Genomic DNA, 12424 nt, shown 5'->3' with positions numbered 1-12424 from the left:
TTTATTATTATTAAATTTTTCACCTACACAAAAATAGATTAAAGTTTGTAATAAATCGTCAAATCAAATTTTATAGGCCAGATTGATAGTTCATGTGAATAAATTCCAGATGATGATTGAATGAAATTGAATATTGTTTATAAAGCACTGGCACAATATTACAAATTTAATAGCAGGACCCAGAGTTTGGATTTCAACTTAAACGTTGTAACTTTTGCGAACGACAGCTGGTCCCATTCATAAATATCATTCGTCGGACTAAGTGGTAACAGCTGACACTAACGTTATAAAATTGTATTACCGCCCATAACGAGCCTAAATTTGTTACCACGTTGAAGAATGAAATGTCTGTTTCAAAAATTATTTTTATCAAAAGTTTGCAGAACTTAATGAGCCATCCATCTCCTTAAACTTAACCTATCCCTGACAGCAGTGATCCATTGCTCTGATCTGATGGAAACAATGCGGCAAGGAGAAACGGTAAGCTGGGTCCAACGTTTTAATAATTCAAAAGGTATGATTTTTTTTTTAAATTCAATTGCGTGCTTATGGTCATACGACATTATTTGAAATACACAAATAAATAAAATAAATTAATAAATTGCTCATTTACATCTTAAAATAGACGAACTTATTCTATTCTTTAAAATTGATATTGATTTCTCTGCTTCCAATAAATCTACTGAGTTTCAATTACACGTTGGATGATCGAAGTACTCAAAAGAATTGAAGTGCTGTAATTGTTAAGATTTGCCTTAGTAAATTACCAATATTGCTCTACGAACGTTATATCTTCGATCCAGCTCAAGTACTTCTCCACATTAGTGTACACGCCGGGAAGGCCTTCCGTTCCACATAGCCGGGCGCCAAAGCTGACGACTCCTGCCAAATACCAGATATTCGACACATTCCGCATAAGAGGTCCTCCAGAATCACCGCGGCACGAGTCGGTACCATTTAGTCCACCGACACAAAGCTGCTTATCCGATAGTGTCACGTTGGCAACTTTATAAACCGAGTTACAGACCGTATTGTCCAATCCGGGTATTACTACATGCAGCTGAAGTTCACTTCGCATTGCTGAAAATGGCAAATGTAAAATTATTCTTTTCAAATGTCGATCAATTCTGCATCTCAACCGCTTGTCGAGCGCACCATTTTCCGTTTCACCCCATCCAGTAACGGTGAAGTTATGTTTCACAACGGGAAGCCCCTGTACGTCCGTTTCAAGGGGCAAGCAGATTGGCTTCACGAAAAAGTTGAACGTTACTGCCGTGGCAAGCCTCAGGATGCAGATATCATTCGGCTGAGAATTTTGATTCCTACCGTAATCCGGGTGGGGGATGACCGATTCTATAGCATAGTCATACCGACAGATTTCCTCTTCATCAATGTAAGTACAATTTTCGTTGCTGGTCGTGTTGAACTCATTGAAGCGGGCGAAAAGACTGCAAGCGTACAGAAAGGATAGCAGTGTGTTGTTTTATATTTCATAAAACGATCTGTAATGATTCTACTCACAGCTGCCACTGTGGTTTGCCGGTGGTACAGTGGGCAGCCGTTATCACGTATAGTTCGCTGATAAGCGATCCACCACATTTCGGCACCGGGCGATTGATTCCGACGTCATAAAACAAAAGGGCGGCCCACGGGAATTCTCCTCGCTGTGTTGTAATGCCATCGTAAATTCTATTCGAGAATTCATTTTTGCAGTGAACATTTTCAAACGTTGGACAACATACCTGGTAGGAAAACAATATCAGTTAATTTCACACAAAATTAAATCTTCGCAACACTCACTACCGCTTCCCATGCTTTGACCTAGCATGATGGTAATAACGACAGATTTTATGCTTACCAGTGGAAAAGGTTTTTTACCATGAATTTTCATCTCACCACACTTCAATGAGTTCAAGTATTCCTCGTCGTAGGCCGAAAAGTCTGGCTTGGAGAAAATCTTTTTTACATAAGAACAGTTTCTCACCAACTCACAAGTACCAAATGCGCCGAAGGGTGTTTCACAGAATTCACCGTTGTTGAGCCATCTGTTTGCACCGTCCACTACCATTGAAGATACGACAAATATGAAACAAATGAACTTGCACATTGCGCAACTTGCGACTTTATGAAGAAGACACGTTCGTTGAATCGGCGCAGACCGTCAGTACACTGAATTTGCTACCAAAATCGGATCGCATCAATCTCCCGCTCCTAGTGTTAATGTTTTCGTACTGACTTGATGATAATAATAGCTCCGCGGTCATTCGCAGGATGCATCAATCTGACCAACGCGCATCATAAGCCAGCTTGCGAAGCTGTAATATCAAGAACTCAGAGTTTCCGCTGAAACAGACGATGGTGCAAAACCAACACATGCTTACATAGAAACCGTAAGCAGTGTTTTGATTTCATTTAGAAGGGAGCTATCGCATACGGAACTAAGGTGGTGGGGTTCCCTTGACAGGGAATGCCCCACGATAAGAACGCGAGATGGTTTCCTCTTTAAACACACTGCTAAACGTTTTTGAGCAGCTGTTTTCTTCAAATCTCTCTTATGACAACAACTATCTCTGATTCACTGTAGCTAGTAGAGGACATTTTGGTTTTTTATGCTTCCTTTGCGCTGTTTATGATTGTCAAACTGAAAGCCCAGAATTTAAAATGCTAAGGAAAGAGTTCTTAAGAGAATTATTGAATACGACAGTGCACTAGTTTAGTGATTAACTGATAAATTCTAATGTAAATTTTTCACAGAGTTTGAGGAGATAAAGTATGCAAATTAATAGTTGAATTTCAACTTAAGCACTGGTACTTGGGGGCATTTGACGAGAGGTAGTGATAGATGATAATGATGTTTTGCTCCGGCTTTCAAATCAACAGGCTGGCTCCTCTCTGTTCCGCACTCAGTGTGTCGTGTCGTTAAGTCATCGCATTCGTATCAAGTTAAATAATTGCTAGAAATGAACCTTGGTTATAGGTAAACCTATGGTTCAAATTATTGTTAAATTATGAATTTTCATTTAAAATTTACTGTCAATTAGAAACAATCTTAATAGATTCAGATTTGAATTCAAGATTGGTTGAAAATGTTGATTCGACTCCGTAAAAAACTTACATGATGCTGATTTTTTTAAATTTATGAATATGTTTCAGGAAATATTATCTTCAAATTGGAAAATTTGACAAAATTATAAAACGAAAACAAATAGTCATTCTATTCGTCCTCGATATCGAAATAACCGGCTTGATCGACGATAACTTTCGCACTTTACTGACTGACAACACAAATATTTTACCAGTTGTTAAGATAATTTATGTTTTCGAAAGAGTATTTCTAGACCGAAAATTTTTTGTTTCAAATGAAGTTGAAACACTAAAAACACTAAATTATCGAAATCACATGGATGGTAAAGCTGCTAATAGACGGATACAATATTTCAATTCAATGAAATAAAATTTGACCAAAATTTAACCAAAAATGACAGTAATTTCACTATTTTTTTATCATCCTTCAAAGTTCGGTAAAAGTTGTCAAAATTTACATTAAATGTCTGTATTTGCACTGGTTCTTAATATTGTCCTTTAACTTCCAGAAAGTGCAAAACGAAAACAATAATTCCGTTCGAGTGCTAGCTGGATAGTACTATAACGTTGCGTTGGCTACCGGTTTTCGATTTATCTATAATATTTCCAGATCTGCAATAAGATAGTTTGCTCAATTAAAACATCAATGAACTGCTTTTACTAAGCTTTTTCTCATAGTTCACTAATATACTAGAGATGACAAGTGAACTGCTGCAGATGCAATTTATTAAAGCTTCAGTAATTGCATAGGGACCAACAGACCTACTTCCAATGACTTATAATGGCTACACTAGGGTTTGCTTTAGGTTGCTATTGGATGGAAAATAATATTTACGCTTGACAGTGCGTAACGAAGACATCTGCTTTTTTTTAAAGCTCCATGGCAGAGCTTTCATTGAGGACCCGGGAGAATTTAGTGTGTGATGAAGATAGAAGAATATGTTTCATTCTTTAGACAATGGGAACGTAAATAATGCAGTCATGAAAGCAGTGGACAAGATTTAAAACAAGTTTTATGTTTATGAGCACCTGAGAGTTTGAAACATAAAAATCCATAACTTTGTTGCTTTTGATGAAGTTGTAACTACAGTAGAAATGTTTGTTTAAGCGCTGCATATTACGACGTGATAAAATTTAACTAAGCTCGTGAATGAAACAAACTACATCGCCATAATCGTAGTCTAGTATGTGCTGCTTATCATGGTTTTAATAGTTCTACAAATTCACCCTTCTAATCGTAGCATCATCGACGGAAGCTAGCCATAAACTATTTCCCTGTTCTTTTTATTGTCTTTCCACCTCAGTGGGAACCGTCTTCCGTTCACCAGTAGTTTCTTGACTGGTTTATGCCCGTCCTGGAGTTATGAGTTTGTCTCCATATTTAATGTTTTATGTAACCCTAAATCAAGTTATACGTCAAGTCTTAAAAAGTTTTGGGACAAAACTTATTAGACTCAACTCATTATTTTGAGAGTGCTTGCACAACGAACTACGACAAAATGTGTGGTTGCTAACCACATTAGATTTTAAGTTTCTACATGGTATCTTTACCTAATTAAAAACTGAAAATCGATATCGCCTGTATAACATAAAGTACTGTTTTTATGTTTAATTACTAGGTTTTTTAGGCCAGGTACCTGGCCCGTCGGCAGTCTCTGGTTCCCCTACCTCACTTTTGATGGTTCCATGTCGTCCCGTTATGGTTTCAATTGTATCGGCAATTGCAGAACGGTAAGGGGGTTTAAAATACGTATTGCGGGACCATCGATAAGATACGAAGTAAGTTGACCATCTCCCTGTTCGACCAGAGCCAGATCTTGGCGCACAGGATATCTCCCTTTGACTGTAGCCCCCATCGATATAAATGTAAAATTACAGTTATATCGAAAAATGTTACCAAATACCAAATCAAACGTGTTTATCAAATAGCCCGGTTAGTAGGAGGTTTTTCAAAGACATGTACTTAAACCGAGTTACAGCATATTGTACCAGTTTCTGTGCTACGCAGTACATGCAAGCCTACGCATGTCCTGTGGTTACGCCACTTTTTAAAGTGTGGGTCGGACATGGAGCACAAAGCAACCTTTGCAAACAATAAAATGATGTCAGTCTGACACTAACTGACTAACTACGGTTGTCAAAATCTGCGCAAATTTGTTTCTCGGTCGTTGCTAAAAAGCTAAAAAAAAGGAGGAGGCACTCAAATCATCACTGAATGCTCTTTCATTTGGATCGGCTCACGAATAGTAGCGGCGACACGAAACGAAAAAAAAATGACAGCAAAACTGACATTTGCTCGTGTTTTATCAGGCTTTTGCGTCCCGTGTAAACTGAGCAAAACACTCCTGCTACGCATGATAATCCATATTATTGCGATGCGATGCGAGGCACATCCTTCTCTCCCTGTGCCGCATACGCTGCACGTTCTGTGGCTCACTATTCCCCCCATCGATTTTTTCTTTCTTTTGTTTCTAATGGAGAATCCTTCCATGTGTGTGATGATTCATAAAAGGCGCGAAGTAGGAGCTCGACGGCCTGCACACTCTGCCGCTTGCTATCCACCACCTTCTGTGTTTCGCGGAAGGAACTATCTCCCTTTTCTTGCCTTGTTCGTTTCGCGGAAGGTAAAGTTACCTGCTCGCACAACTGCAGTCTCGGATCGGTCCACCGTATGCTCTGCCGCGGATAGCGATCCCCACTTCTCACGTTCTTGTTTTTTTTTTTTCTTGTAGTGGTAGATCCGTTAACACATGCATAGAGATGCGAGTTCGAATCAACTGGATGCGTTGTAAGCTAATCCTGTATGCGAGCGCAATTGTTCTCACTCCTTCTCACATAATCGCTAAGTCAGCTCAGACATACCGTCCTATGCCGCTAATTTTCAGTCTCTTTCTTTCTTTGCCCTATCTCTCTCTCATTCTCTCTCTCGCTCTCTAAATGTTGCTCTCTTTATCTTTTTCTCTTTCTCTCTTTCTTATCTCGTCTCTCTTCCTCTCTTTCTCTTTCTCTCTCTCTCTCTCTCTCTCTCTCTCTATCTATCTTTTTCTCTTTCGCTCTATCTCTATCTCTCTCGCACCTCTCATCCCGCTCTTTATTTGTTTACCACTCTTTGTCCCCAACTTTCCCATCTCCCATGTCCCATCTCCCATCTCCCATCTTCCTTCTTCCATCAACAATCTCTCTTCTCTCCATCGTACTCTTTCTTAATTTGCCTACCACATCTCCCATCGCATTCACACTGTCTCTTTCTCTTTCTCATTATCTCTCTCTTTCTATTTATCTCTCTCTCTCTCTGGCTATATCTATCCCTATCCCTATGCCTCGCCTTGTCATACTTTCCATTGTTGTCTCTCTGTTCCCCACTATGTCTGCCTCTATCTTTACTGTATGTCTCTCTCTTTCTCTCTCATTTTCTCGTTATACCTCTCCCTATTTCTTTCTCTCACTCTTACACACACTAACAGCAACAAATTCCAACAACAACGCACAGAAGGGTCGGTTTTGCTTAACAGGCCCATTTTTCTGATTTTGAATTAGTTGCGACATTGAATCAGGCATCGATCGAATAAGGGTTACTTTTCGCGCGCGTGTTTGTTGGGCCATGGTCGACCCTCGGAAGGAAAATTATTATATAGGATAATGCTTTGAAGGCATGAATAATGTGACTGGCGAAAACTGTATACAAATCCAAACGAATCTGCAAAATCACAAGCTTTATATTGAAAAGAAATGAATATAAAGCAAATATAAAATAAAAGATGTATTGAGGGCACTGCTTTTACAAAAACTAGGACATACATAAAGCAAATGATTCTGTAATGGTGTACAGAGAAAACAATCTGTACTACATTTGAAGCGATGTTTTATTTCTTAGAATTAGAAAAAATCTGGACAGCATCCAACCGTTGGCATGGATCCGGTATGAATAAAAGCACTAATTTGAAAGAAGCGACGAGGCTGCGGTTTGTCAAAAACCAACGGTGAACTACTCACAAAACACTAGAGACAACCCACTGCTGTTCCTTTCGTACAGGTTTTTTTCTGCACTAAAGCAATGAAGCGAACCAAAACCAAAGCAACTGAATTGAAACAGATCTTGCAGTTGTAAGACAAGTCCAGAAGTACAAAATAAAAAGAGCTGAAGAAAAAAATAAAAAATGAACTTTCAAAAGACTCGAGCACTATTTAACGGGAGATGGTAGCAGCAGATCCCTGGGAATGCAGTAACTTGATAAAGTTTCGCAGAATTGTTTACTGATCAACAAACATTCCTGGATGTGAATGGTGGAGAAAGAAAATTGAAAAATAATCTTAAAGTTCGAGAAAGGAAATAAAAGATGTTTTTGAGAAAGGACAGCTTTTTTCATGCTGGACATGCAGCTCGTAAGATGTTGTTTTGCTCTTTTCAATCTAATTAGGGTTTAAAACTATTGGTTACGGTTAGTTTTGTGGTTTGACCAACTTTTCACTTTAGGTTTTCTGTGCCCTATAGTTTTTGTTACATCGTGTGCATTAATCTATCGATGTGTTTAAAGATAGTTTGATAAAGTTGAACCGACGGGTTGTCTAAATTGTTTTTATGATCATATTTGTTTTTAATATTAAATACTTTACTTTGTATCGTATTCTTGCACTTATCATTCAAGATTGCAAAATTTAGTTAATCAATTTTTGGATTTGTATATCCAATGTTTACACGTTTTACTTTTGTAGCGAGTGATTCGCAAATAATAAATAATAAATTATAATAATTATAATAAAATAATAATAAGCAGGTTGTTTAGGTTTGTTTAAATTTTATTTTGTATAAATTAATTTTTACTAACAACTTTACATTACTCGTCAGATAAAAAATGTAAAAATAACATTAACCATTAACCGTCACCGCCACCATTCAGAACCTTGGCAATGATTCCAAGACATAAGACATCCGGATAAGTTTTTATTTTACATTTTTGAAATATGTTTGAATCGGTATACTACTTCAGCTCTTAGCGACACTCTTTATGAATAGACCAGCAAACAAATTTAATGCTTTTAATTATACTGCCAGAATCAGAATAGTAATCTCGTTGATAAACAACTTCGAGGTATAAAAAATAATTTAAATCTACTCTGAGTATTTTGTTATTGACTCAACCGGCTGGAACACAGGGCTTATAGGAACATTCGCGGAAAGTGTGGATAATAACAAAAAAATCTTAGCGTTGGCTAGGAAGCAAATGATAAAGTTTTTTCTCAACCGACAATATTATTTTTCCCGTGTGGTTAGGCTATACCTCTTAATCGGATTAGTATGTTTCGAATATGCTTCACATGGAAATTATTATTCTTTTGTAAGATAAAATCAAGGTTCACGCGAACCGCCCGTTATTGAGGTCTTTACGAATTGCGAAACCGAGAATTCATTCAGTTTATTATTGGGTAGTGTAAGTTTAACGAAGTAAAATGTATTGTTCTTATCATATTTCGAAAGTATATAATAATGTGTCGTGTACTCGATGATCGACCGATCGATATATTTCGTCCGTTCTCCTAGACGGTTCAGTTCGAAGAGACCGTTCTTCCTGATCTCTAGTGACAGGTGCTGACGGAGAGTAGATGACATACGTATACTCGGGTCACACCTGACACTACCCGTTATACCAGTTATAACTTCTCCGGGGGGTGAAAGTCGGTCGTCCTCGTCCGAAGAAGTTCGAAGTAATACATTTTTTCAGAATTCGTTATAATAGTTCTTGTTTCTTAATACTAGCCCTAAATGAAGCTGATCTAAACAAATTATAGGTCCATTCACAATTATCTTATTTACATAGGATGGTTCACTTTTAAATTTGTATGGATACCATAATTTGTAATAGTTAATGAATGATTAAATGAAAAATTAAACGAGATGTCTTATATAATGAAAAAGAAGGTGGTCAAAAATATCTAGCACGATGTCTTTTGATTTTGGCCTTGTGTCTTATCATACCTTTTCCGTTTTCGAACGGTTTTTCTTTTACGCGCTTTGGCACAATTTTGTTTGCTCGCGGTTGCAATTTTGTTCTTATTTTAGGTAATCCTAAAAGTTTCTGGCACTCGCTAAATATTGGTGAAGCCCGCTTTACAATATTTTCTGCCATCCGTCTATTTGATTTAATTGCCTTTGGCATGTTAGTTTTTGCCTTAAAGAACAAAATCTCTGATGTTCTATAGTCGGTGTTGCTTAATAATTCTGTAGCTGGATGATTTGTATTGTTATATTGCGCGACTGCTTGTTTTTGTAATAATCTAGTATCCGATCGTTCGTATTTGTGCATGTTTGTATTCAGAATATCCGTTATTGTACAGAGTGTGTTTCTAATCTGTTCGTTTGATTCAGAACAAAATGTACAAATCGCACAGCTATGGATACAACTAGGGTGTTCTGTTATTACAAGGTTGTTTTGTTCGTTTGGTTGTTTCAAATTATCTCCTATTGTCGTTGTACTAACATAACGTTCTTTTGTGAAATTGTTATTGCTATGTGTTTCTGGTAGTGTACTAACATAACACTCTTTTGTGAAATTGTTATTACATAGTGTTTCTTGTTGGGTTTGCATTACAGTTTCTTCTGCAAATATAGCAGTTTGTTTTCCGTAATAATTGTCAGATCTTTCGGCAGAATGAATGGTTTCTAAACTTGAGGCTTCGGAGTTAGTAGTATCTAAGAGGTGTTTCTTAGGACTCGAATAGTTTTTTGTTAATGTTTCATTTGCATGACTTTCTTGTGGTATTCGACTAAGAGCGTCAGCGACTATATTTGCCTTTCCTTGCTTATACTTCGCTTCGTAATCGTACTCTTCTAACTCTAATCGCAAGTTAAGTATTTTTGAATTTATTTCCTCTTTGACCTGCCAAAAATTTGTCAAAATTTCATCTTCTTCACCGCCGAAATTTTCAGTATTATGTGAAGGAATATTGTTAATAATGTTTCTATTGGCTGTAAACCGACTATTCGTGGAGGAATCTACTTCCATTTTTTCTGTATGAGTTTTAAAATGGTTTTGTTGAACTGGGTTGACCTGTGAATATGTTTGACTTGGCCCTTGGGTATGCACAAAAGATGTTTTTGCGTTTGTATTAGTACCAAATGTCTTGTTAACTGCACCGGATTTTTGATATTTTGTTTGTGTCAATTGAGAGGATATTTTTTCATTTGCAGTGAACTTGCAAAGAAACGCATAAGCAGTTTCAATACTATCAGGCTTAGATGCTTGTACATAACCGAAATAAGGGTGCTTTAGCCCGGCAATGAATGCGGCAAGTACATCGTCTTCTATAAACTTGGAGATGGCTGTCCAACTTTCACTGTACACACTGTTCTGCTTAGCAATTGTTTTAATGTTAAGCATCAATTCTTTTGTTTTCTTATAATATGCATAAATACTCATGTCATCACTTTGTTTATTCGACCAAAGCTGGGCTTTATATGTGGCCAGCTCTTGACGATCACCAAAAGCTTCTATTAGTACTATTTTTACTTCTTCAAAATTTATCGGGTTACCAGCTAAACACAGCACGTCCTTAGCATTTCCACAAATTTTATTTAAAATAGATTGTACGTAAATAGCGTACACCTGGGAGCTTACTAAATCTTTGAAAATTTTCAGAGTGTTTTCTACTACTGTTAACCAAGACTGTAACTGTTTTCGATTTCCATCATAAGGCGGTATCGATTTAATTGGATCGGGGATCCGAAAAACATCACTAGTAACAAGAGGCAATGAAACAGGTTCTGTAATCGTGTTTGATGAACACGTGTTTCCAAAGTTCGATGGCCTTTGTACCGTGGCTTCATACGCTTCCTGCTTTGCAGTTATTTGTTCTATTTTAGCATTTAAAATGTTTAACTGTGAAATCACTTGCGTTAACACATTTTCTGTCGTTCCCATTTGGGATTGCGATTGTTCGAGCGACATCGCTCCTAGCTCAATGTTTAAGTTAGCAATTGGAATGTGAGCTAAACTTCCAGAATCTATTGAATCAGCACTTTCACTATATTCACTATCACTCACGTGGTCGCGTCTGGTAAATAATAGCTTATCCAGGTCACTCATACAATTGCAATAAACAGAAGAGGTAGAAAAAAAACTACAATAGATCACAAAAGCCGTCTATCTGGTAGTGCGGTTTTGTATTTAGATAACGCGTCTATCTTGTAGTGCGCACTATCTTTCGAACGCCAAGTTCGATGCTCTTTGAAAAAAACTGGGTCAAAGGAGACAAAAGATGGGACAAATAAAATTGATGTGAGCACGTTACAGGACGGCGGCACCACAAATCACCCGATCTTTGACGATCGATCGGAGATGAAACTACGCTTAATAAAAAAACGAGTTTCGGGTACTCTTACACAAAGGATCACAAAAAAAAAGTGAATCACTAATTTGCACTGTTTTAACCTGTTCACTATACTCACATCCTACCGGCTGCGCCAATAATGTGTCGTGTACTCGATGATCGACCGATCGATATATTTCGTCCGTTCTCCTAGACGGTTCAGTTCGAAGAGACCGTTCTTCCTGATCTCTAGTGACAGGTGCTGACGGAGAGTAGATGACATACGTATACTCGGGTCACACCTGACACTACCCGTTATACCAGTTATAACTATATGTTGAAGAATCTTAAACGATTTAAAACATACTCTTTGTTTTTATCTGCATCGCGTTCGAAATAGGCGAAATGAGATAAACATTGTTTCGAATTAACTTGTTTGTAATGATTTTATTAAACTAAACACAACAACCAGAAGAAAAAAACAGTTATCCAACGGCTCTGTGTATCAATTGTAAGAACAAGCATATGAATTAGTGTTGCAGTACGAAAAAGTTCGAACCGAAAGCAGCGCGCTCCGCCTCTCCCCCTAAATATAAGAATATCGTTGTGCTCTTACGATGCTGCAGTGCAGTGTCAGCACTGATTCCACACTTGTTAAGCCATCTGTTGTTATCACAGCTTTCGTTGCTTTTGCAACCGCTAAGTTTCTTCGTCCAAAACACGATAGAAGTCGCTTGCAGTATCCGTTTTGGCCGCGTAAACATCCGATGTTCTTGGAATGGCAGAATTGTGATATTAATTCAGGACTAGCGGAAAGTAAATTAAAATTTTAAATTTCAAGATGATAGCAACAAAAGCGAAAAGTTATGTTATTACTGAAAAGGATGAAGATTATATAGTTGTGTAAATAAAAAATTTTATGATTAGTGTTTCCAGTTGAATGTTATAGTTAGATGTTTTCGTTACCAGTAACGGATTCAGTAGTGTTTGGGATAATGACATGGTTCAGTCAATACCAACAAAACCAATCAATTTG

The 12424-nt window shown here is 37.5% G+C and overlaps 1 protein-coding gene across 1 annotated transcript; it reads right to left on the bottom strand.

The window, feature by feature from the left end:
* Positions 1-763: 763 nt before the first annotated feature.
* On the bottom strand, positions 764-2107 carry LOC131293923 (CLIP domain-containing serine protease B15-like). Its single transcript, XM_058321973.1, has 4 exons — positions 1859-2107; positions 1522-1742; positions 1156-1448; positions 764-1080 (listed from the first exon to the last, which is right to left on the bottom strand). Exons 1-4 carry the CDS (start codon positions 2105-2107, stop codon positions 764-766), a joined length of 1080 nt encoding a protein of 359 aa, XP_058177956.1.
* Between the last annotated feature and the right edge of the window lie 10317 nt (positions 2108-12424).

This window comes from Anopheles ziemanni, chromosome 2 (assembly GCF_943734765.1).
Source record: "Anopheles ziemanni chromosome 2, idAnoZiCoDA_A2_x.2, whole genome shotgun sequence".
Lineage (NCBI taxonomy): Eukaryota > Metazoa > Arthropoda > Insecta > Diptera > Culicidae > Anopheles > Anopheles ziemanni.
The sequence above is the reverse complement of the archived record's forward strand: the minus strand, read 5'-3'. Positions and strand labels throughout refer to the sequence as shown.